At 41.0% G+C, this 26,649-nt stretch overlaps 1 protein-coding gene and 1 long non-coding RNA gene across 2 annotated transcripts in view; both read right to left on the reverse strand.

Annotated features, from left to right (window-relative positions):
- Positions 1-6,363: 6,363 nt before the first annotated feature.
- Positions 6,364-8,670, reverse strand: LOC138736643 (uncharacterized). The gene is made up of 2 exons (XR_011340464.1): positions 8,585-8,670; positions 6,364-6,681 (listed from the first exon to the last, which is right to left on the reverse strand). It is a non-coding gene; the product is annotated as an uncharacterized lncRNA (long non-coding RNA).
- Positions 8,671-10,022: 1,352 nt separating this feature from the next.
- The window catches only part of zpax1 (zona pellucida protein AX 1), a 60,828-nt gene continuing 44,201 nt past the window's right edge, over positions 10,023-26,649 (reverse strand). Inside the window, exons 22-41 of the mRNA XM_069888101.1 lie at positions 21,185-21,312; positions 19,974-20,120; positions 18,652-18,819; positions 18,479-18,575; positions 17,713-17,936; positions 17,490-17,628; positions 17,200-17,408; positions 16,495-16,612; positions 16,218-16,423; positions 16,024-16,141; positions 15,781-15,947; positions 15,591-15,688; positions 15,396-15,505; positions 15,086-15,136; positions 14,817-15,006; positions 14,605-14,743; positions 14,374-14,458; positions 14,178-14,273; positions 13,574-13,653; positions 10,023-10,397 (exon numbers count right to left, since the gene is read on the reverse strand). Coding sequence (XP_069744202.1) covers positions 10,023-10,397; positions 13,574-13,653; positions 14,178-14,273; positions 14,374-14,458; positions 14,605-14,743; positions 14,817-15,006; positions 15,086-15,136; positions 15,396-15,505; positions 15,591-15,688; positions 15,781-15,947; positions 16,024-16,141; positions 16,218-16,423; positions 16,495-16,612; positions 17,200-17,408; positions 17,490-17,628; positions 17,713-17,936; positions 18,479-18,575; positions 18,652-18,819; positions 19,974-20,120; positions 21,185-21,312 — 2,945 coding nt within the window. The remainder of the gene's footprint in view (positions 10,398-13,573; positions 13,654-14,177; positions 14,274-14,373; positions 14,459-14,604; positions 14,744-14,816; positions 15,007-15,085; positions 15,137-15,395; positions 15,506-15,590; positions 15,689-15,780; positions 15,948-16,023; positions 16,142-16,217; positions 16,424-16,494; positions 16,613-17,199; positions 17,409-17,489; positions 17,629-17,712; positions 17,937-18,478; positions 18,576-18,651; positions 18,820-19,973; positions 20,121-21,184; positions 21,313-26,649) is intronic.

Genomic DNA, 26,649 nt, shown 5'->3' on the forward strand with positions numbered 1-26,649 from the left:
TGGGAGGGAAATGATCTACTGGGGAAAGTTGCTGCAGCCAACTCTCTGGCTCTGTGGATCATGAGGGAAGGGTAGAGAGGAAAAGAACAAAAGTGATAGGGGAACTAGCAGGAGATTCTTTGGAAAGGGTCAAGATTCTTTAGATGTATAGTGCCTCCCAGGTTCCTGAGTCAGCAACCACTCTGACCATATCCTTGGCATTCCTGAAATGCAGGATGAGCAACAAGATGTCATGGTGCATGTTGGAACCAATCTTATAAATACGAAAAGGGATGAGATCCTAAAGAGTGAAAATAAGGAGTTATGAAGAAAGCTAAAGAGCAGGACCTCAAAGGTATTAAACCAGTAGTACTCAACCTTTATCTTTCCACTCACATACCACTTTAAGTATTCCCTATGCCATAGGTGCTCTGTGATTAGTAAAGAATTGCTTAAGGTGATATGTAGGTGGGAAGAAAAAGTTTGAAAACCACTGTTTTAATCATACCTAGTTTCATAACTCCAAATGAAATGGGCCAATGACAACTTTTCTCAAGCAAAATATTTCAGTAACAGTTGGGTCCAAAGCAGTGATTCTCAACCTTCCCTTCCCACTCACATACCACCTTAAGCAATCCTTAATTACAGAGCACCAAATGGCATAGGGATTACTTAAAGTGGTATGTGAGTGGAAAGAGAACGGTTGAGAACCACTGGATTAATCTCTCGGTGGCTGCCTGTGTTACCCACCAGTGAGAGTTAGAATAGTAAGTTATGGCAGATTAATGCATGGCTGAGAAATTGGTGCAGATGGCAGGGGTTCAGATTTGTGGATCATTGGGATCTCTTCTGGGGATGATATGAGCTATACAAAAGTCCTGAACAAGAGGGACCAATATCCTTGTAGATAGGTTGCTGGAGCTGTTGGGGAGGGTTTAAACTAGCCTGGCAGGTGGATAAGGACTAGTGTTAGGTCAGATGATGTAGTAGTTGGAATAAAGGTAGATTCTATCTGTAGTGAGACTGTGAGAAAGGACAGGCAGTGGATGAAATAGAAATGCAGTCAGTTGAATCAGTTAAAATTAGTTTAATGTAAGAAATATTAAGAATAAGGGAGGTGAACAGAGTATGGATCAACACATGAAATTATGATGTTGTGGCCATTACAGAGTCTTAGCTGATTCGTCATCCAGAGTTTAGATGTTTCAAAAGGCAAAGAGAGGGAAGTTAAAAAGTGGGGGGGGGGGGGGGGGGGGGGGGTGGAGGGAGGGAAAAGAAGAAGAGTGGCAGAGCAAATCAGGGATAGTATCACAGTTGCAAAATGTGAGGATATTGCAGAGGAATCACCTACTTAATTACCTACATTGTGGGTGGAAGTCAGAAACAGGAAGGAAACCATCACTCTATTAAAACTATTAAAAGACATCAAATAGCCACTGGGCCATTGAAGAGAAGATAAGTAAGCAGCTTTTTGGAAGGTGCAAACACGGATATTATTATGGGAAAATTCAACTTCCCCAATATTGATTAGCATTTCCTTTGTTCAAAATGTTGAGGTGAGGCAGAATTTGTCAGGTGTATCCAAGGATTCCTGAACCAGTATGTGGACATACCAGCTAAATGAGAGATCTTTCTGAATCTTGTTCTGGGTAATGAACCTGGTGAGGTGATAAATTTCTGGTGAGTGACCACAACTTCTTAACTTTTATCATTGCTATGGATAAGGATAGGAGTAAACAAATGAAAAGTATTTATTTGGGGAAGGGTTAATTACAATGGGATTCAGAGGGAACTTGGGAACAGATGTTCTCAGGGAAATGCACAAAAATGTGGAGAATGTTTAGGAACCACTTGCACAGGGTTCTGGATAGGTTTACCCACTGACAGGGAAAAAAGCCATGGCTGACAAGAGATACAGGACAGCTACTCATAAGAAAGGAAATGTACACAAGGATTAGGGAAAAAAAAAGTCAGTAAGGGCTCATGAGAATGATATGGTAGCCAGGAAGGAACATATGAAAGTATTTAGGAGAGCTCGAAGGAGGCATGAGAAAGCCTGGATAGTACAACTAAGGAAAACCCTGAGACATTCTACATGCATGTGAAGAACAGAAGAATACTAGAGTGAGTGTAGGACCGATGAGGGTTAAAGGGGGAAAACATGGAGCTTGGAAGCCAAAGAGATGGGGGAGATCCTAAATGAATATTTTGCTTCAGTGATAGGAATCTTGGTGAATATGAGTTAGTGTGGAACAGGCAAATGTGCTGGAGCATGTAGAGGTTAAGAAAGAGGAAATGTTGGATTTTCTTGAAAATATTTGGATAGAAAAGTTCCTGGATGGATGCGATGTACTCCAGGTGACATAGGAAGTGGGGGAAGAGATTGCTGGGTTGTTAGCAGTGATCTTTGCAGCCTCTCTAGCTAGAGCAGGTACCAGTGGATCTGAGAATGGCAAATGTAATCCCCTTGTTTAAGAAAGGTGAGAGAGAATCCTGGGAATTATAAACCAGCAAGTCTTACATCAGCGATGGGCAAATTATTAGGGGCAGGATTTATGAGCATTTAGAGAAGCATAATCATCTCAGGAATAGACAGCATGGCTTTGCGAGGGGCATGCCATGTCTCATGAGCTTATGTGAATTTTTTGAGGAGGTGACAAAAAATGTAATAAACATAGGGTGGGGAATGTCGTATATATGAATTTTACTAAGAAGTTTGACAAGCTCATTCAGAGAGTCATGAGATCCTTAGAACCATGGCTGCTTGGATCAGAACTGGTTGCTTGCAGTAGGCAGAGGTTGGCAATAGATGGAATGTATTCTGCTTCGAGATTGGTGACTGGTGGTGTTCCATAGGGACCTGTTCTGGGATCCCAGCTCTTTATGATTTTGAATTTTATAAATGATTTGATGTGCCATTTGGATTGAAATGGAGGGATGGGTCAGTAAAGATGTAGATGACAAAGACAGAGGTATGGTGGCTGGTGTAGAAGTCTACTGTAAGTTTCAACAGGATATAAACAGGATGCAGATTTAGGCATAGAAGAACAGAGATTTTAAAACCAGAAAAGTGGGAATGATAGAGTTTGGAACCATAAAACATTACAGCACAGAAACAGACCCTTTGGCCCTCCTAGTCTGTGCCGAATTATTACTGTGTCTAATCCTATTGACCTGTACCCAGTCCACAGCGCTCCATACCCCTCCTATCTATGTACCTTAAATGTTCTTAAATGTTAAAATTGAACATGCATTTACTACTTCAGCTGACAGCTCGTTCCACATTCCCACCACTCTCTGTATGAAGATGTTCCCCTTCATGTTCCCCCTAAACTTTTCCCCATTCAACCTTATTTCATGTCCTCTGGTTGGTATCTCACCTGCACTCAGTGGAAAAAATCCTACCTTCATTTACTCTGTATATCCCCCTCATAATTTTAAATACCTCTTTCAAATCTCCCCTCATTCTTCTATTCTTCAGGGAATAAAGTCCTAAACTGTTTAACCTTTCCCTCTAACTCAGTTCCTGAAGTCTGGGCAACATCTTAGTAAATCTTCTCTGCACTCTTTCTATCTTATTGATATCCTTCTTGTAGTTAGGTGACCAAAACTATTCACAATACTCCAAATTTTACCTCACCAATGTCTTATACAACTTTAACATAACATCCCAACTACTGTACTCAATACTTGGATTTATGAAGGCCAATATGCCAAAAGCTCTCTTTACAACCATATCCACCTGTGACACCACTTTCAAGAAATTATGTATCTGTATTCCAGATCTCTATGTTCTGCTGCACTCCTCAGTGCCCTACCATTTACTGTGTATGTGTGCATTAAATTCCATCTGCCATATTTCAGCCCATTTTTCCAACTGGCCAGATCCTCCTGCAAGATTTGAAAGCCTTTCTAATGACCACAGTGCCTCCAATTTTGTGTCATCAGCAAACTTGCTGATCCAATTTACCACATTATCATCCAGATCATTAATAATTTCAGCACTGATCTCTGAGGCACACCACTAGACACAGGCCTCCAGTCTGAGAAGCAATCATCCACTTCCACTCTGGCTTCTCCTGTATAGCCAATGGTGAATCCAGTTTACTACCTCAGCATGAAAACTAAGCATCTGAATATTCCTGACTAACCTCCCACGTGGGATTTTGTCAAAGCCCTTACTAAAGTCCACATATACAATAACCACAGCCTTTCCTTCATCAACTTTCCTGGTAACCTCTTCGAAAAACTCTATAAGATTTGTTGAACATAACATACCAGTCACAATGACATTTTGACTATCCCTAGTCTGTGCCTGGCTATATAAATACTTGTATACTGTATCTGATCTCTTAGAACACCTTCCAATAATTCACCTACCACTGACGTCAGGTTCACCGACCTAAAATTTCCTGGGCTACTTTTGAAACCTTTTTTTTAAGCAACGGAACAACATGAGCTACCCTCCAATCCTCTGGTACTACATCCATGGATAAGGATATTTCAAATATTTCTGCCAGAGCCTCTGTAATTTCTACACTAGCCTCCCTCAAGGTCTGGGGGAAATGCCTGTTAGGCCCTGGGGATTTATCCACCCTTATTTGCTTTAAGGCAGAAAACATTTCCTTCTCTTTAATCTGTACAGGTTCCATGACCATACTGCTCGTTTTCCTTGCTTCCTTTGACTCTGTGCCAATTTCCTGAGCAAATGCTAATACAAAAAACACATTTATGATCTTCCCATCTCTTTTGGCTCCATATATAGCTGACCACTTTGATCTTCCAGGGGACCAATTTTGTCTCTTATTATCCTTTTGCTCTTAATATACCTGTAGAAAACCAGAGGATTTTCCTACACATTGTCTGCCAAAGCAACCTTATGTTTTCTTTTAGCCGTCCTAATTTATTTCTTGAGGTTTTTCTTGCATTTTTCATACTCCTCAAGTACCTCATTTGCTCCATGTTGCCTATACCTGTTATACACCTCTCTTGTCTTCCAAATCAGATCCCCGATATCCATTGAAAACCAAAGTTCCCTATGGTTTCTAACCTTGCCTTTGATCCCGAGAGAAACATGCAAACTCTTGTGCTCTCAAAAGTTCATCTATGAAGATCCATGCCTGAAAACAACTTATCCCAATCCACACAGTCTAGATCCTTTCTCATTTCCTCAAAATTAGCCTTTCTCCAATTTAGAATCTTGACCCAAGGCTCAGATCTATAGTTCTCTATAATTCATTTAAGGCACTGATATTATGTTCCCCAACACATATTTCTATCACCTGTTCTGACTTGTTCCCTAATAGAAAATCCAGTATTGCTCTCTTGTTGGGACCTCTATATTATTGATTTAGAAAACTTTCCTGAACACACTTGACAAACTCCAAGCCACCCAACCCTTTTACAGTATGGGAGTCCCAGTCAATATGTGAAAAGTTAAATTCTCCTACTATCATAACCTTATGTTTCCTGCAGCTGACTGCCATCTCTCTACAATTCTCTTCCAATTCGCATCAATATGAAGGTGAAGTACATGGCTAATGGCTGAATTTTTAACAGCGTGAAGGAACAGAGCATTCTTGAGGTCCACATCCATAAATCACTTAAGGTTTCCACACATGTTATAGGGTGGTTAAGAAGGTGCATGGCATGCTGCCCTTCATTAGTCAGGGGATTCAGTTCAAGAGCTGTGAGGTCATGTTGCAGCTTTATAAAACACTGGTCAGTGATTGGTCTGTCGCTAATGAGTATTATATTCAGTTTTAATCAACTCAACTTCAGAAGCTTTTGAGAGGATGCAGAGGGGATTTACCAAGATGTTGCCTAGTTTGGAGAACATGACTCAAGAAGCAGGTTGACAGAGCTTGAACTTTTCTCTTGGAGTGAAGGATGAGGAGTGACTTAAATAGAGGTATACAAAATTAAGGGTGAACAGGTAACACTTTTTTCACTGGATTGACTATAGCAAAAACCAGAGCACATATTTAGTATAAGGTGAGTCAAAGAAAGTTTAGGGGAGACAGTAAAGGCAAGATTGTTTTTTTTTAAAAAAGAGTGGTGGGTACATGAAATCCATTGAGGAGTCTGGTACCATAAGGATATTTAAAAGACAGTTAAACGGCCACATAGATGTAAGAAAAATAGAAACTAATTGGTGTGAGGTAGGAAAGGATTAAATTGTTGTGGATTAGGTTTATATCGGTCAGCAAAACATTGTAGGCTGTAATCTTCTCACTTATAATCCAAGGAATCTGTTGATGACAAGATTTCTAATCATACCTAAATTTCACTCAATTGTAGACAGTCTTATGTACTACTCTGCTTGAAATTTCTCTCATTGTAATCATTTAACATATTTCAATAAAACACATACCCAGTCTCAAATAGATTGATTGATTTATATATTCTTTAAAACAATCGGACATATTGAAAATAGGATTTCTCAGATCCTAACTTGGCTGCTGCTGGTCTGTTAGAAGGCTGTTTATTTTCACACTCACATTTGCTCAGCTGTGGTTGCGCTGGGTGCCTGGTGCCATTTGATGCCAATGCTGGCAATGTGATCTAACTGTCCTTTTGCTGTATTTCTGATAAACTGTTCCACCGTATTTTCCATGATTTTTACTGTACTTTTCCTTCTTTGGAGCAGAAGCCACAGAATCTGGAGATGCAATTGGAGTCTGTGTAGCTGAAATATAACACCTGGAAGATAAAAGCTTGCATTTACATGATATCTATCTGAGAAAAGTTCCCAGTTCAGCAGAAAAGTTGTAATTTAGCGATAGGTGCTAACTTAAGTAGGCTTATGAGCAACATGGAAGATTGGTCCTGCTGGCATTATCTTAACGAGGAAACAGTTAATCTACTGAAGCACCATGCTCTTTTCACAATTGAAGGCATAAAAAGCCCGACAAAGAATGACATTGACAGTCTGAGCATAAGAACGGGTCAGAAAATAGACCTGAGAGGTCTACTTCAGTTGGAAAATACTCAAGCTTGGATGGAACAAATCAAGTAAGTTCTGTGTTAATGGGGATTTTACGGTAATGAAAAGGAGATTTGTGCATCCAACTTTGACTCTTAAAAATAAATAGGTGCATGTTTTTCCAAACATTTCCCAGTGGATGGCTAGCTGAGGGGTTCAGGTTGAATGGGAAATAAGTCTTCTGTAACAAGCCAAAACAAGATGATCATGCCTTCAGAAGAATTCATATCCAAGCCACTTCTGAACAGATATTTAGGTCCTTAGTCATCAGGGTAAATTCTCAACAGTTACTTTCATCTTGATCAACTGTAGAATTAAATCAATGAAAGTAATCACAGGAATAAGAAAAAATAGAAGTAACTGAAAACAGAAGTGCAATTCCAATAATGCAAGTAATCAATTTCAATGATTTTTTTCTGGCCAAAGAGAACATTTAAAATTCATTTGTTATGGCAAATCAACTTCAGGCAGTGAGAGAAGTAACTGTTTTACATATGTATTCAAACGTACAAGGACAAGTCTTATCACCAATAGTAAACGATCCGTGGTATTCAACACAGGAAAAAAAAGTTAAGATGTTCTATCTACCATTTACTCTGGAATCGTACCTTCTATTAGAAGGTATTGAGAGAAAACAAATAAACATTTTGGAATTCAAGTTTTGATATTGACTAAATCATGATGCAAATTATTGCTATATTTTGTTTAAATTTCACAGATTCATTTTTTATTCTCAGGTTAATAACTAGGAATAAGAAACTATACACACTTTATTTTTATTGAATATCACAGTCACTAACAATTTTTAATACTTATCATAAGGATTCCATAAAGGGATGATATTGATTTCTGATGGATACATTATTGAACCCTTTAATTTGTTAGTATTCCTCAATGATTATTTCATTTATTATTTTTCTGAAGGATCAAAAATGAACATACAATAGTAAAAAATAGTTTCCCCATATACAGCACTGGACGCTATTGTTAAGAAATTAAGATTATACCCTTTGCATTTGTGGCAATCTTCTCTGTTCAATGGCATCATCTAGTCTGACCATACAGATATTTGTGCTTGTGAGGCAGTTATAAAATATCATCTTGTTAATAAAGGTTAAAAAATACGTTGTCCACAATTACTAGCTGCAGTCTTTTATAATGCACTTATTGTGTTGTTAATTATCAGTGATTATAAACAGACACATAAAGGACTTAGATAAATAACTGCAGACACCAACTTCCATTTTATGATCAAAACAGGGGTGATTGTTGCAGGAAAGGCCCATTTCCAGGCCCCAGATTTGTCTGCACTCAGTGGGACAATTTTTTAAAAAAACATTTTGTTTTTTTCCCCATAAATATACACAGTAAACTCTCCCATAATCAAAGTATATATAAATTTTTCATACAATAAACAAACAAAACAATCCTTCTCCCCCACCCCCTCCCTTTTCACAACATAGATCCCCACATACTGTCATGGCTCACGTTTATGTTGACCATAAAAATTCTATATGGGGAAGTCATTTTCATTTATACTTTAGCAGCATCTATTATTGTCTTTTTTATTATAATAGTAATAATTATAATTGGGCCCTTATATGATCGAAATATGGCTACCATATCTTGATAAATATGTTCCCTGTGGCGGTGTGATCAGTGGAAGAAACACAGCCACCATGTTGAAGGTCATTAACAACTGTTTTTATTTAAATTCAGCACGTCCCTATAAGGGCAGCATAAGCTCAGTCACCTGGTGCATTGTGACATCATAATCACTGCCCAAGGCGTGTGCTGGAAAGCCTCCTCCTCTGACCATGAAAAAGTCTTTTCTTTGGTGGCCATGAGTGTGAACAATGGGTGCATGGTGCGCACAGCTCCAAGGATGAAACGATGGTAAAAGTTCACAATCCCCAAGAAATCTTGGAGGCCATTCAGGGTGGAGGGTTTGCAGAATCATTGAACAGCCGCTACCTTCTCTGGCACCGGTGCGGCCCCAACCGCCAAAATGGTATGCCCCAGGAACTGGAGGGACTCCTTGCCAAACTGACATTTGGCTGCAATGACCGTGAGGCCAAAGTCCGCCAGCCAGGCAAAGAGTGTGCGGAGGTGGACTTTGTGTTTGTTGTGGTTGCTACTGGCCATGAGAATATCATCCATGTCAGAAATAAAACTTCTCACACATGAGTCTCTTTAAAACTGATGACACGACAAGCTTTATTTACAAGTCTGCAGAGTTGGACTCAACTGGCTTCTCACCAGTTAAGCCCCGATACATACAGTGCATTGATTTTTATACCCTTGTTGTTTGCCCTTCCCCTACTTATTAATACTGTTTTAATTGGTTAGTATTGCAAAAGCATTCTAAGTACAACTGCATTTTTAATTATCACGTTCGTTACGTACACTGCGAACTCTACATACACTAAATTCTGTTTCTCACCCTTCTTATCAATCTTTTGTCTCCTGCATGTCTCTCACTATGACCATGAAAAGATATGTTTAAAAAAAAACATATCCAGCTGAACCTTTTGTCCTTGGCTGCTAGTAAGCTCCCTGTCCGTTCTGGCTTCCCTTTTTATGATTAATCATCACATTTTAACTTAAGCCATTTTAACCTAAATTCTCTATATATAACAATCCAGGTAAATGAACACAAAGTCCAAGTCTTTTCCAACCGTGTCCATGAGGCACTGGAATGTTTGGACTGCATTCTTTAGACCAAAGGGCATACGCAGGAACTCGAAGAGGCAGAAAGGGGTGATAATGGCTGCCTTACCTACGTTGTCTGGATGCACCGGGATCTGATGGTATCCCCACATGAGGTCCACTTTGGAGAAGACTCATGCATCGTGGAGGTTGGTGGAGAAGTCCTGTATGTGGAGCACCAGGTACCTATCGGGGGTTGTTGCATTGTTCAACCAACGGTAGTCCCTGCACGGTCTCCAGCCCCTGGACAATTTCGGGACCACATGGAGCGCCGGATGATTCCAGTTCATGGAGCCTGGAGAACTCCTCCTTTACCTGCTGGAGCTTCTCGGGCGGCAGCCATCTGGGTCTAGAGTGCAGCGGGAAGCCCCTGTGTGGTGATGTGGTTGAAGACCCCATGCTGGGGCAGGGCAGTGTTGAACCGTGGCTCTAGGATGGTGGGGAATTCATAGAGGATCTCATCGAACTCGTCCATGGCGACGGCTAAGGTGGCAATTTTGGGTCTGCAGGCTTCTGCTGTGTCCAGTCGGGTGGAGTGAAACATTTGGGCATTGACCAGCCTTTTGCCCTTCATGTCAATCAGTAGGCTATGAGCTCTGAGGAAGTCGGCTCCTAACAGTGCAGTGCCCACGGAGGCTAGGATGAACCTCCAGTGGAACTTCTTCCCGATCTGGGTCTGTGCCCTGCAGGTGCCATAGGTCCTGATGGTGGAGCTGTTGGCCGCCTGCAGGGTTGGACCTCGAGATTGGGTGCGAGTCTCTAATGCTGTGGGGACGGGGGGGGGGGGGGGGTGAGGATGCTGATCTCAGCCCCTGTGTCCACCAGGAATCGGCAGCCGGTGGATGTCCATCACATGAAGGAGGCTGTTTGTGTGGCCAGCCGTCACAGCCATCAATGGCGGCTGGCCTGGTCATTTCCCTGAAACCCGCAGGGCTGGTGGCACTTATGGGCTTGCGCTCCCCAGTGGTGGTGGTAGAAACACCAGGTCGACTGGCCCTCCTCTGGCTTGGTCTTGGAAGCGGCTTGCAGTCAGCTGGCTCCTGGTCATGCCACCTGGTTGAGGGCTGCCTCGTTCTCCAGCTTCGTGCACCAGAGGGCATCCGCACAGGCTGCTGCTCTCCTCGCATTCCAGAAGTCTTCATCTGTGAGGAGCAGTTGGATGTCCTCCAGCATCTGTTCCAGGAATATCTGGCGGTAGAGAAAATGAGACTTGTGGTCTTCCACCAGGGCCAGGATTTCGTAAATCAGCGCCAACAGACTACGGTCCCCAAGCCCATCTAGGTGAAGGAGCCTGGAAGCCCATTGCTGGGGAGTTAGCTTGAAAGTTCCAAGCAGCAGGTCTTTGAGGGTGGTGTACTTGCCCGTAGCCGGGGGGTGGTGGATGATGTCTTCCACCCTTGCTGCCATATCTTGGTCCATAGCGCGCACGACATGATAGAACATCGTGGCACCCGAGGAGATTTTGCGGAGTTGAAATTGTGCTTCCGCCTGCCTGAACCACATTCTGGGTCAGTGAGTCCAAAAGGGGGTAAGTTTGATGGAGACAGTGTTAACCTCTGCTGAATCCATGGAGTTTTGAGTCCAGATAAACGTCTGGGCTCGTTGGGGTCATCACTGTGGCAGTGTGAGCAGTGGAAGAAACACAGCCACCACGTTGAGGGTCGTTAATGATAGGTTTTATTCAAATTCAGCACCCCCCTATAAGGGCAGCATGAACTTAGTCACCTGGTGCATTGTGACATCATAATCGCTGCCCAGGGTGTGTGCTGGAAAGGATGCTGGAGTCAGAGAGAAACCTCTGACAATGCTATTTCCCCATGGCTGCCCCGCCACAAGGCAATACAAGTGGGGCCGGTTCGCCATGAGGATGTGCCCTGCCACATTGTATTTATTCTTTGTTTTATGTAATTTTTTTCCATAGGTATGCATCTATTCATCTCAGCAGTCCATTGTGCTATATGAAGAGGGGAAGTGGATTTTTAAGTAATTCCAATACCTTTCTTAGCCACTGCTAAGGTTATTTTAAGAAATGAAATTTGGAATTTAGTTAGTTTATTACTTATTTCAATAAAGTTGCCCAAAAGATAAAGCTCCGGGATGCTCATGAAGGAAACCCCTGTTATCCCTGTTAGTATTTCATTAATATCCTGCCAGAAAGGTCTCACCTTCACATGCAAACATTCCTATTGCTGTCCCACACCTAAAACACATCTCCGATATTTCAGATTTTGATTTATGCAACTTCTGTGGTGTGAGATATAATTGGTGTAGGAAATTATATTGCGCTAATCCATATCTTGCATTTATAATTGATGTCATGCTATCCAAACACCAATCTGACCAACATTTTTCCATTATGCCAACATCCATCTCGCTCTCTCTCTCGATCTCTGTAAACCTAGTTTTACACTTTCTCTCTGGAGAGCATGGTACATCTTAGTTATAAATTTAGATGTACTCCCTAGCCAAATTAATCATTGCATTTCACTAATTTCTCTTAGGAATTATCTTAGCTGGAGAAAATAAAAGAAAGTCCCCTTAGCTCCTCTGTATTTATTTCTTAATTGTTCAAAAGATATAAGAGATCCCTTCACATAACAATCATCAACATATCTTATTCATTTATCATACCATGAATTTAATATTTTGTTACCCAGATTCTTAGGCAGCCACACATTTTTACATAATTGTGTTCTTAATGATATACCTGCTTTTTTCCCCCAAAACACATTTATTTCTTGTCATATTCTAATCATATGTATTAATATAGGGTTATCTGTATTTTTTGTTGTTAACTTAATATTTCACTTGTAAATAAAATATTTTGCTGTCTCCTCTTTTATTGAATTCAATCCCATTTGGATCCCAGAAGGGGAAAGTCTTTGTCAAAGAAGAATGATAAAAAATCTTGCTTGTGCATATAAATTATATTTCTTAAAATCTGGAAGTCTAAATCCTCCCAGTTTATAGTCCAATGTTAGCTTTTCCAATGAAATTCTTGCTACTTTATAATTCCATAGGAATTGGCTTAGGTAATTCTATAATAATTTGAAGAACATTTTTAGGTAGTGCAATAGGCAGTGATTGAAAAATTCCATTAAGCCAATGGTTATTCTGATCTAAGTTTAAAAATCTTACCCCTTAAGTGTCTTCACAGGAACCTTGCACAAAACAAAGTGACCTAGTATTGATCTGAGAGTTGCACAACTTCTAATGCCATTCCAAGACAAATAATGAACTAAATGTCCATGTTAAACAGGGTTATTGGTCTTTAAACTATAGCAAAGGTTATAATACCCTAATTACAAGTCTAAGAAGCAACTCACATTTAAAATTAGAAGTTCCATTAAGATTCTGGTTTTGAGATGGAGATGCCCAAATTGTTCCATCCTTTTATACAAATCCAACTTAAACTACAGCACAAATTTCTACATCTCTAGATGTCAGAACTCCACTGCATCCTTTAACCATCCTTAAACTTTTATACTGTATAGGGTTTAATCACTAGCATTATCTAATAGTTCTAAAGACCCTATCTGCTTCAATGAGCATTTATGATTGCATTATACCCTCACAGCATAATCTTGCTTACTACCCCTAACTGCCAAACTATTTTATTGCACAGAATTTTTTTATTGCATTTTACAATGTTTAACCATTTTAAGTTACCCATGATATTAGTTCATACATGGACAGCAAGCAATTTAGAAATATACTAGCATGAAAAGTGGACCAAGTGGAGGAGAGTTATCCCTTAAAATACATGGACAGAGAGCTGCCATTATTGTACATGCTCAAGATTTTGTTGAGTTCAAGGGGGAAAGCCAGTCAACAGGGAGCCAATTTAATCCATGTCATTTTATTTGCCTAATGGTAGACATACATTTTAACAAGAATTACGACAAGAATTATAACAAGAATCAAGAAGATTGCCAAACTGCTTCCTAGCACCCATTGCCAATATGAGTGTTTTAGTCCACCTGGAAAAAAAACAAAAAAGATTGAATCTTTCCATCTTTCACATGGCAATTCTTCCCCACTTAGTCTCTCACCAAATCAAGGAAAAAATGCCATACAATCCCCAAAGAAATAAAAAAATTCAGTTTTTTTTGTGTATTCTATGCTTTGTGGGTTATTCACAAATTCTTTAGTACTCTATTTGCAAGATCATTTGCAAAGATATGCCACCCCATAATCCTCCCCCACCACTCCCTCCCCACTGACAGAGCAGCAATAGTTGCAAGCCCATCCATGCAGGTAAGCAATGGAGAGTTATAGAAAAGAGTCCATTTAGTTAACATTGCCAACTAGAAAAATCCTCCCACTCTACTGTTGTCTGGAAGTACAGGCAGACTAGTAAAGTTCTCCTTCCAGGAAAGAAAACTACATTGGTTTAAATGGACTTTTGTTAACTTGTATTTAAAACATTGTGAATTTGAATTATTAGCAATTTAATCATCATACCACCTTATACTGCACTCAAATAATCCAAAAGCCAACTCACTTTCAACTTTTCTTTGCTCTGACAATATTCCACCAAAAATCCACACTTCTCCAAGTGAAACATACTCTTTTTGCATATCCAAGTTAGTCCTCTGGTCTGAAAGAAATTTAAGGTCTTCATAGAAGATTCAAGTTCAAATAAAAAAAAACCATATATATATATATATATATATATATTTAGGAAGTTTCTCAATTACCTTTTTCAATTGTGCATTGACCATTGCAAGAAGAATTTGTATCCGGATCATTAATGCAGATCACAACACTGCAATGACCATACAGCTACAAATACAATGAAAATATCCATTGATTGAATTAATCTACAAACATTTCCACATGAATATTGCAATCTCATTACCACACAAAAGAGGATGACCATTGAACCTCAAATGGCACCAAGACTTAAATATTGCAATCTCCAGACTTACTTTCTTTGGCAAGATTCTTTGTTCTGAAAGAGATAGTTGCTCTATCTTTAGTTCAAATCTTTTCATCAGGTGGGAATTTTGGATTGTGTTGGATATTGGGTGGAAGGCTGCTACAAACATTTCTCCTTTTTTCTTGCAACTGTTCAGAAAACAAAATTTAGTTAGATAAAGAATGAACAGTAATAATGGATGTACACTTTTTCATCATTTACCCAGCTTGGATAATGTGCCACTGTGGCAAACTGTCACGATCATGAGTTGTAGTCATCCAGCAATGATCCAGCAACAAGTCAGTATGACTGTCTTTGAAGTCCAGAAGCTCAACTTCAAAATACAGTGTCTGTGTCCAGTTTACTGCCACTGGGTATTCTTCATCCTTGTAAAAATCCAAGTAATCTGCAGCTATGAAAACAAAGATATAGTTAAATAATGGACAAATATATGGGGAAAGCAGAAGTACAATGTAAACACTCCACCTTACTTTTGTAAATCCTCGAGTGCAGTTCTGCAGTATGCCTTGGCTTCTTGTCTCCTAAAAAACATTTTTTTCACATTAACTTAACAGCTTTCCCAGTTGACAATGGACTGGTGTTCATATAGGCCTGAACAGGCCAAGTAAAAAAAATGTAATACAAAAATCATTGCTTCAAGATCCATTTTTTTAAAAATGGAAACATTGAACTATTCACAATTATATAGGAGCATTTCAATTTGATTACAATTGAGGTAATTGTGTATAGAGGAGCTATTGTCAAATAAAAATATACTTCATAAATACAATCCATGCTTACCCCTCACTATTTTCCCATCATTTCCAAGATACAGGGCAACTTTCTGGAATGTCTTTGCAACCCCAACAGACAGAGTATCGTTTATTTCATATCGACAGAAGACTGTTAAACTACATTTGGTGGTAAAAAGGAGAAATAATGTTATTACTCTTATCAAGAGCAATATGGGTGTCAATTGTGTCTGATTGAACTTACCGATAATCAGGGTTTCTGGTTATCACTGGGAAGTTGATAGGAATCAATGCTCTAGGGTATGAAACTTCATTCTCATAGATCAAGTAGTTTCCATGAAGCTAAGGATAATGCATTACAGTCCAAGCAGTTAAAAATAGGTTACTGAAATTTAGAATTATTGACATAACATCAGCAAAGACAAAAACTCAACTGTTCTTGTGGTGCCACAGCTATTAATGCCAAACTCAAAAAGTGCTTTATGATAGTCAAATTCTTTTGGTTGGCATTTTCCATCTTTCAAGACCAATTTCCTAGGATCTAGGTCAGGCAGTGTATCCACAAGTGCAATGATCACCATTGTTCCATTTGGAAAGCACACTAAAAATAAAATTAAAAATAGTTACTAAATAATATCAGATGACAAAACAGATTTCCATTCATTTTTAGAACTTGCCTGCAAGATCTACAGGAAGAAAGTTGCAGGCTACAGAGAAGTGTATCTCAATCCTCATTGTATTTTTGTCCTTCAATGTCAGGTTAAGTCTCACTGCAATCCCATGAAGACTCAATTCCTAAGGTACCAAATGAGACCACATTACAGTTGAAAAATCGAATAGGGAAGGGCAGAAACAAACGTGCATTACATACCTCATAAATCACACTCCTTCCAGAAAGTGGGGCACCAATCAGAATATGGGTTGCATTATCTACAAACAGGTACCCATAGTGTTGAGCAGATTGTTGTGTTATCAGCATTTGATCAATAAATGGAAGCCAGTAGTGGATCAAATTTCCTTCTGATACTAATAGGTACAAATTCTTTTCATCACAGAATCCAGTAGCCTTGGGTAAAACTGGAGGAAAGAATATAAACGTTTATACCACAAATTCTGTTCCTCTAGAGAGGAGTTCATCAATTACTCACCAATATCTGGTACTTCTTGGGTTATTTTTACATGCCAATGAAAGGGTTCATTTTCTGGGATTATGTTGAATACATAGACAACATCAAATATGTAGTTTCTGATATTAGAATGCAGATGCTGGAAGATAAAATTATCCAATTTGTATTTCAATACAAGTTGTTCATTGGATACATGAAAGGGTGACAATGTACATTTTTACTTTTCTAGATCTTTAACTGTTCCAAAAAGGAAAACTTGTAACACAACCTTACAGAAAATTTTCGCCATCATGCCTCAGTGAGACAAAGACTTGTGTCCTGTCAATTCCAAGGTGGAAATACACCGGATCAGTTAGCTGAAGTTTTGACATATATCACTTTGAATAGTTTTGTGGGCAAGCAAGCTTTAGGCAAGGGTAGGTTTAATGGTTTGGCTTGTACAACAAACCTTGAGACTGTTCTGCAGTATTTGCAAATAGTGCTTTACATATAAAACCTTTGGCAAATCATATGCTACCAGTTTAATATGCAAGTGCACCGAACCAAATCTGAATTTGCAATGCCCTGATACAGGCAGCAAAAAAAAAAGGTTTTCTTTTAAATCAACTCTGCTTTTGCTTCCATATAGCCCCAGATTACTTGATGAACAAGCAATTTAAATCAATTTTATGAAATCTTGTAATAATGACCAAGAAGTGCAGGAAAAAAGGTCATTGGTTAACTTACCTCTTGCTTTATGTTTGGATTCTCAAATGGAACTTCTACTGTGTGGACTCTTGTGTTGTTAGGAAGTGATGTTTCATAGATTGCAAATCCCATCTTGTCTGCCTGATTCACCGTGACTATCTGCATGTCTAGAGTTAGAGCAACAAGCTCTACATCAGGAAGGAAGTTTCCCAAAGAAACATTGAATATGCGCTTTTCGGGAATTGTATCTGCAAGGAAAGAAAACAAGGTTATCTCACGCATTATTTTACTTCAACATTGTTACCTACATTAACACCTATATTACTTACTGTTGGTTACAACTGGTGATTGAGGCATGAAAGGAGTGTCAATTGGGTGGATAACTGTGTATTTGGTTTGCTCCCATTGATGTTCTGCAAACAACTCTATGGAGTACTCAATTCCATACTGTCCTTGAAATACATGGCTCTGAAACACAAGTTAGTGGCAGATCAAGGTGCAGTCACCGCTGCAACAAACAAGGTGTCCAATTAATCTAATAAAGTTATAAACCTTGTAATGTCCACCTTCTTCTCCAATGGGAATAGTGATAACAATGTTTGTGTCATTGTATGTCAATTTATAATTCAGCTCTGCCATTTTATCTTTGTTGAGAGCAACACCATTGACTCCCATAACAATAGAGTCATCATAGAAATGTTCTTCTTCAGAACTAAGTGATGGGATGATTCTTGGAATTCTCCAGTTGATCTCATCCTCAGTGAAGGTAGTGCCATCTGTTAAAGAACAGATACCTTCAGCAATTGGACTTTTACTTTAACTATAGGTGCAAATCCATAACTATCCAGCATTTAATTGCTACACTATACTTTCTGCATTATTTGTGCTCAAGTTTATGAAATCCCAGGATGAACATCAGACTTTGGTTAACATTTAGATAGAGGTTTTAAAAAAAAATTAGACTGAAAAAGAGGCTCAGTTAGTGTAGCTGTTAGCGCATCATCATAACAGCAATCCACATTTGAATTTGGCACTCTGCAAGGAGTATGTATGTTCTCTTCCTATCTATGTGGATTTCCTCCTAGTGCTCCGGCTTCCTCTCACAATTCAAAACATATGGGGGTTGTAGGTTAATTGGGGGCAGGGGCTCAAGAGTCTGTTGCAGTGCTGTACATCTAAATTTAAATGTTAAGATTACCAATACACACCTTGTGAGGGATTCACCATGTGATAGGCAACAAACGCCAAGTTTACACCAAAAAAAATTGGAAGTGTTGTGAAAAGTTGTAGAGTAGAAGACTAGATGCTGAATATTCACCAATAGGACAGGCCACTGTTGTGTCAATCAAGAGGATCATCCATTCTTGTTTGTAGAAAGTGGTTGACCGGATACTAGAGACAGGCACATTTTCTACCTAGAAATATATTGCAGAGAAATAAGTAATGCAAAACCAAAAAGTTCTTGAATTTGTCTAAACCACTTGCACTCACCGTCAACTGTTCAACCTCAGATGCGTCATAGGGAGCTCTTAATAATAGCCGAGAAACCGTTGTGCCAATTCTATAATGGTTATTTAAGGTTTCATTGACAAACATTGTGTGTGATCCTTCAGGAAGATGAAATAAAACTTGCCAAATGGCATTTTCAGCTTCTTGAGCCTAAATTTTAAGAAAGGCAAATTAATGTAAACAGCTTGTGTCTGTCAGGGCAACAACAACAAAGGAAGCTACTTACAGATGGAATAACTGCTATCCAGTCTTCATTTTCATCATTTTCAATTCCTGGTATTATTCTTTGGACTGAAACCTAACCAAGTTAAAAAAAAAAGTAACCCAGCTATAGATGGGAATTTTGTAATTTGCTCAATTAAACAGAAAAGTTATCAATAAGACTGAACAAGTGCAACAAAGAATTACTAGGATGTTACCAGGCCTTGAGGAAGAGTTACAGGGAAAGGGTAAACAGGTTAGGGCTTTATTCCCTGAAGCATAAAAGAATGAGGAGAGATTTGAGAGGTATACAAAATTCTGAGCAGTAGAGATGGAGCAAATATAAGTAGGCTTCCCCCAACCAAACCCCCCCACCCAGCCCTGAGGTTAGGTGAAATACAAACCAGAGTGGGTTAAGGGTGAAAAAGAGAAAGTTTAAGGGGAATAATATTGGAAGCATCACACAAGAGTAGAGAATATATGCAACAAGCTGTCAGCTGAAGTGGTGAATGCAGAAAATTTTAACTTTCAATAACATTCTGGACAGGTTAATGGAAGGGAGAAGTATGGTCTGGGTGCAGATCAGTGGGACTCGGCAGGACAATAGAAGAAGGGGCCCATTTCTGTGCTTTAGTATTCCATTATTCTAAATCACTAAAAAAAACTAAACATTTCCAATAACACAAAGCAAAACAGGCAAATCCATAGAAGTTTGGAAATCTTCAAATCCTTAACTGATATCTGTCAGTGGCAACATTTTACTTCCAATGACAAACAGCAGAAGTGGGATGGATTAGTGATCAAGCAAATTTGGGTTTATTATACAATCTATTTATAGAAGTAGGAAAACTCTCCATCTTTTGCACTATATCCAGATGGTTATGCAATTTTTCTACAAACAAATGGCCAGTGTGAATAAGTGACAGATTTCTTTAAAAAGAAAATCCTGCTGTAGTAGATTAATGGAAAAGTACAATACTGAAACAGAATTATCTCAAAGTGAACCATCAAAAAAAGATAGCAGGGAATGTACAATAAACATTTGAGAAAAGGACTGCAGTTCATGAACCAAGTACAATCTTTGGTTTCTCTGAGATGCATACCTCCATGTAGTTTTGCTCACACAAGATTTCCCGTGCCAGCCAGGGGAAATACGAGCAGGTCACATTATGGAAATAAGTCGATGCCCTCTCTGTGTGACCGATTGCAGCAATCTGAATGTGAAGATTCAGCCTAAACAAATCATCACCCTGGAAATGGGAGCAAAGGTTCAAGACAAAACATTCAAACAGCAGCCAATTCCCTGAAGGGTCAGATGACTTTCTGCTGATATTCAAAGATTTGGGAACATTTCATAAATAGTAAAAGTTTATAAACTGTTGCTTGGCCTCATTAGTTAGCTGCTAGCTTATCATCTGCCAGAGAACCATTTCTATAATGTGTCAACTACTTTAGCAAAGCAAGGCAACAAGCACAAAAGTCTAGAGAGTAAAGAACATATTCTTCTTCTTCTTCGCGGACGAAGATTTATGGAGGGGGTAAAAAGTCCACGTCAGCTGCAGGCTCGTTTGTGGCTGACAAGTCTGATGCGGGACAGGCAGACACGATTGCAGCGGTTGCAAGGGAAAATTGGTTGGTTGGGGTTGGGTGTTGGGTTTTTCCTCCTTTGCCTTTTGTCAGTGAGGTGGGCTCTGCAGTCTTCTTCAAAGGAGGTTGCTGCCCGCCAAACTGTGAGGCGCCAAGATGCACAGTTTGAGGCGTTATCAGCCCACTGGCGGTGGTCAATGTGGCAGGCACCAAGAGATTTCTTTAGGCAGTCCTTGTACCTTTTCTTTGGTGCACCTCTGTCACGGTGGCCAGTGGAGAGCTCGCCATATAACACGATCTTGGGAAGGCGATGGTCCTCCATTTCCATGGAGGAATGGAAAGAACATTTTAAAGTGTTAATAATTGCTGATTGACCATTGATAACACTTGCCTTAAAGTGTTGCCATGCACCTAGATGCATATTGGTCTCTCTCTCTCTCTATCTCCCCCACAGACCTCTTCCTCCCATAAAACTTGATATTTCATTCCTCGTTTGCCTCCTAGAAAGATCCCAACCAAAGCATCTACTTACCATTTCTCTCCAAAGATGCTGCCTATCCCCAACTTCTAATAGTTTGCTCAAGATTCCAATACCTGGAGTTCTTGTTTTTTTCTCTAAACATTTGTGCCCTCTTTCAAGACAATAATACAAGAGTGTCTACTACCTCATTAGATTTTCAGTCAGGTTGCTTTCATCGTGTTCCACAACACCAGGGTACACACTCACCTCATTAACTACCATACAAGCCATCACAGATGCTCGCAGTAGCACGTTACCAAACTGATCCTGCGATACAATGTAGCCGCATTCTGTTGCGAACGATGGAGTGATCAGGTAAACTTTGCCTGTTGAATCTGACAACCGGAAAATAAAGTGAGAATGGAATACAACAATTGTATCAGAATGGAACTGGAGATAGATTTACCTGTGACACCGAGGCTCCACTGTTTATCATGCAGAAAAGAAGCGTCCAAGTGAATCCAAAAGAGACGTCCATAACAGTGACTCCGCAGGAGACCTAATCACATGGAGAAACAACATCAAGATGGGAAGCCACACACACGCTATTGTCAAGAGGCTTTGCAAAACTTATTCTTACCTTGAGGCGGTGAGTCGTGTATCCGTGCATAAGTAACAAACAGCGTCCAAAGCAACGCCAGCCTAGGAAATCATAACTCACACATTTAGCAGAGACACGGCGAGGATGATCAATCCCTGAGGACAGCACAGCTTACCTCAAACGCGCACCCATCCTGCCGCAGAGGAGACAATACAATACACACTCCAGAAACTACAACCCTGTCCACGCACAACTGGTTCTATTTATGCTTGTGAAAACGGAGCAACTCCAAGGATGTTGCTAACCAATTGGAAGTCAGGAGGCAGAGAGTATTTTCTCGAGGGAACGCATTGGAAACTCATTCCTTTTTCTGACACTAGTTAGATCGGTCAATGCTTAGAGATTGTTTTTAACGATCTAAACAAGTCGTAAAGTAAGATTGTCGGAGTCCTACATTATCCACGCAAAAACATTTATACAGGTACGTGTATAGGAAGCGTTGAGAGGGAAATGGGCTAAACGCAGGCAAGTAGGACGAGGTCAAATCGACAACGTGATCAACATGGGCAGGCTGGGCCGAAGGGCCTGTTTCCCTGGCGTGAAACTATAATATGGAAAAGGAACGTCTTTCAAAGAGCACAATGTTCTGTGTGATGCCAAACCCCTTCTTGTCTGATGTGGATTTCGGGGTATGTTTCGCATATTGACCCTCGAAATTGGATTTGGAGCTGAGCAGTGATAATATTGGGAAGAGATTAGACTGACGGGATGTTAGTTTCGGAAAGAAGGAGGAAGATGAAGGGCTCAGACCTGTTCGTCAGGCAACCCGAACTTGATTAGAGACACGGGCAAAACGATTGGTGTTGCTCCACTGATCCGTTTTCACCACGGACACATCATGTTATTATAAAACCAAACATTCGTCCAATGATCCGAATCTTGGAATGCATTTAATGCCAAAATATTGAACATATTTCAAACAAAACCACTAACACTGCAATCATGTGCTTGTTGGAACACTTTCGCAGCTTTTTCAACACAGTGGCCACGCAATGCGCAGGCATTGTTTCCTCTCAAGGGCTGAGATGCTGAGCGAGTGCTCCCCAGGAATAGAAAGAACATCAATTGCAACTTAAAAGTCGGTGAGCAGATCCATTTGGACCTCTATGATCATCATTTAAAATTAAATTGAATTAAATGTGCGTGTATTTCAGATTTATTGTCAGAGTACATAAAAAGACATCACATATAACCCCGAGGTCCCCTGCAGACCAGGTGTCTCGTCATTGTGCAGTATCTGTCACCACTTATTGACAATGCAAGAAAAAACTTAGTGTAACACGAGTGCAGTCATGCATCGACTTGCCTCTTGATTACTTCCTGGAAGTGGGGGACAAATTAATTTGGGCATAAATTGATCATTAAAATATACTATACAACATAAGATACCATTACACACATACACATTTACCTAAACATCTATATTGTACATACATGTCTAAAGATCATAGTTAACAAAATATACAGTACCTATAAAAATATACATTGGTAATAAGCCCTATGATGACCTAGAATGCATGTGATCGGACATAACTCAATCAAACTATGGCTGTAAAAACAAGACTGCATTACAGAGAGAAAAAAAAATCAATACAGTGCAAAAATAACAACTTTAAATAATTTCCTGAATGAGTATGTTGTTGAGGTGTCTGATGGTGGAGGGGTAGCAACTGTTCCTGAACCTAGTGGTGGGAGTCTTGTGGCGTCTGTACCAATTTCCTGATGGTAGCAGGAAGAATAGAGCATGTGTTGGTTGGTGTGGATCCTTGATGATTGGTGCTACTCTCCAATAGCAGCATTCCCTGCAGATGTTCTTGATAGTGGGGAGGGATTTACTTGTGATGTCCTGGGCTATGTCAACTACCATTTACAGGGCTTTTCACTCAGGGGCATTGGTGTTCCCATTCCAGACTGTGATACAGCTTTCCCCCACATATCTGTAGAAATTTGCCAGGGTTTCTGATTTCATGCCAAACCTCCACAAACTCACAAGTAGAGGCACTGATGTCCTTTCTTCACCATGCCATTTGTGTGTTGGGTCCAATAAAGATGCTCCAAGATAGACTCCAAGAACATAAATTTGCTCTCCTTCTTGTAGTAGGTAAGATTCCATGTTATTGTTTTTGCAGTTTAACTTTTCTTTGGCTTGGCTTCACGGATGAAAATTTATGGAGGGTTAAAGTCCACGTCAGCTGGAGGCTCGTTTGTGGCTGACAAGTCTGATGCAGGACAGGCAGACACGGTTGCAAAGGAAAATTGGTTGGTTGGGGTTGGGTGTTGGGTTTTTGCTCCTTTGTCTTTTGACAGTGAGGTGGGCTCTGTGGTCTTCTTCAAAGGAGGTTGCTGCCCGCCGAACTGTGAGGCACCAAGATGCACGGTTTGAGGCGATATCAGCCCACTGGCGGTGGTCAATGTGGCAGGCACAAAGAGATTTCTTTAGGCAGTCCTTGTACCTCTTCTTTGGTGCACCTCTGTCTCGATGGCCAGTGGAGAGCTCGCCATATAACACGATCTTAGGAAGGCGATGGTCCTCCATTTTGGAGACGTGACCTACCCAGCGCAGTTTGATCTTCAGCAGCATGGATTCGATGCTGTCGGCCTCTGCCATCTCGAGTACTTCGATGTTGGAGATGAAGTCGCTCCAATGAATGTTGAGGATGGAGCGGAGACAATGCTGGTGGAAGCATTCTAGGAGCCGTAGGTGATGCCGGTAAAGAACCCATGATTCGGAGCAGAACAGGAGTGTGGGTATGACAACGGCTCTGTATGCGTTAATCTTTGTGAGGTTTTTCAGTTGGTTGTTTTTCCAGACTCTTCTGTGTAGTCTTCCAAAGGTGCTATTTGCCTTGGCGAGTCTGTTGTCTATCTTGTTGTCGATCCTTGCATCCAATGAAATGGTGCAGCCGAGATAGGTAAACTGGTAGACCGTTTTGAGTTTTATGTGCCCAATGGAGATGTGGGGGGGCTGGTAGTCATGGTGGGGAGCTGGCTGATGGAGGACCTCAGTTTTCTTCAGGCTGACTTCCAGGCCAAACATTTTGGCAGTTTCCGCAAAACAGGACATCAAGCGCTGAAGAGCTGGCTCTGAATGGGCAACTAAAGCGGCATCGTCTGCAAAGAATAGTTCATGGACGAGTTGCTCTTGTGTCTTGGTGTGAGCTTGCAGGCGCCTCAGATTGAAGAGACTGCCATCCGTGTGGTACCGGATGTAAACAGTGTCTTCATTGTTGAGGTCTTTCATAGCTTGTTTCAGCATCATGCTGAAGAAGATTGAAAAGAGGGTTGGTGCGAGAATGCAGCCATGCTTCACGCCATTGTTAATGGAGAAGGGTTCAGAGAGCTCATTGCTGTATTTGACCCGACCTTATTGGTTTTTGTGCAGTTGGATAACCATGTTGAGGAACTTGGGGGGGCATCCAAGGTGCTCTAGTATTTGCCAAAGCCCTTTCCTACTCACGGTTTGAAGGCTTTGGTGAGGTCAACAAAGGTGATGTAGAGTCTTTTGTTTTGTTCTCTGCACTTTTCTTGGAGCTGTCTGAGGGCAAAGACCATGTCAGTAGTTCCTCTGTTTGCGTGAAAGCCGCACTGTGATTCTGGGAGAATATTTTCGGCGACACTAGGTATTATTCTATTTAGGAGAATCCTAGCGAAGATTTTGCTTGCAATGGAGAGCAGCGTGATTCCCCTGTAGTTTGAGCAGGCCTCCAAGAACGTGGCGCGGGCTACACACTCTACTGGTCTAGCAAGCCTATGGATGAACGATGCCTATCTGGTGTGGACTTCATAGTCAAGAACTCCATTGCCTCCAAACTCGAAAACCTCCCGACAGGCCACTCGGACTGGATCATGTCCATGTGACTCCCCCTTCAAAACAAGTGTCGCATCAGTGTCTATGCTCCAACCCTCCAGGCGGAACCAGCAGAAAAGGACAAGTTCTACACTGATCTGCGCAACCTCATTCAACGCACCCCTACAGCCGACAAGGTTGTCATCTTTGGTGACTTCAATGCTCATGTCGGCAAAGACTCAGAAACCTAGCCAGGAATCCTGGGCAAGCATGGTGTCGGCAAGTGCAACGACAACAGGCGCCACCTGTTGGAGCTCTGCGCAGAACAGCTGCTTGTCATTACAAACACCCTTTTTCAGCAGAGGGACAGCCTGAAGACTACGTGGATGCATCCCCGATCCAAACATTGGCACCTCCTGGACTACGTCCTGGTGCGAGAAAGAGACAAATGAGATGTGCTCCACACCAGGGTCATGCCCAGGTGGAATGCCACACTGACCACCTGCTGGTTCGCTGCAAGCTCAACCTTCACTTCAAGCCAAAGTCCAGGAACAGTAAAGCATCCAGAAAGAGGTTCAATGTTGGAAACTTGCAGTCAGACGAAGTGAGAGGAAACTTCCAGGCAAACCTCAAAGCAAAGCTCGAGGATGCAATCCGCCTCACGGACTCGTCCCCTGAAACCCTCTGGGATCAGTTAAAGACTGCCATACTGCAATCCACTGAAGAGGTACTGGACTTCTCCTCCAGGAAAAACAAGGACTGGTTCGACGAAAACAACCAGGAAATCCAGGAGCTGCTGGCAAATAAGCGAGCTACCCACCAGGCTCACCTTGCAAAGCCGTCCTGCCCAGAGAAGAAACGAGCCTTCCGTCGCGCATGCAGCCATCTTCAGCGCAAACACCGGGAGATCCAAAATGAATGGTGGACTAGCCTCGCCAAACGAACCCAGCTCAGCGCGGACATTGGCGACTTCAAGGGTTTTTACGAGGCTGTGTACGGCCCCTCACCCCAAGTCCAAAGCCCGCTGCGCAGCTCAGATGGCAAAGTCCTCCTCAGCGACAAGATCTCCATCCTCAACCGATGGTCAGAACACTTCCAATCTCTTTTCAGTGCCAACCGCTCAGTCCAAGAATCCACCCTGCTCCAGCTCCCTCAACAGCCCTTAAGGCTAGAGCTGGATGAGGTCCTCACCCGGGAAGAGACATATAAGGCAATTGAACAACTGAAAAGTGGCAAAGCAGCAGGTATGGATGGAATCCTCCCAGAGGTCTGGAAGGCTGGCGG

The sequence above is a fragment of the Narcine bancroftii genome, chromosome 6 (assembly GCF_036971445.1).
Source record: "Narcine bancroftii isolate sNarBan1 chromosome 6, sNarBan1.hap1, whole genome shotgun sequence".
NCBI classification, from domain to species: domain Eukaryota; kingdom Metazoa; phylum Chordata; class Chondrichthyes; order Torpediniformes; family Narcinidae; genus Narcine; species Narcine bancroftii.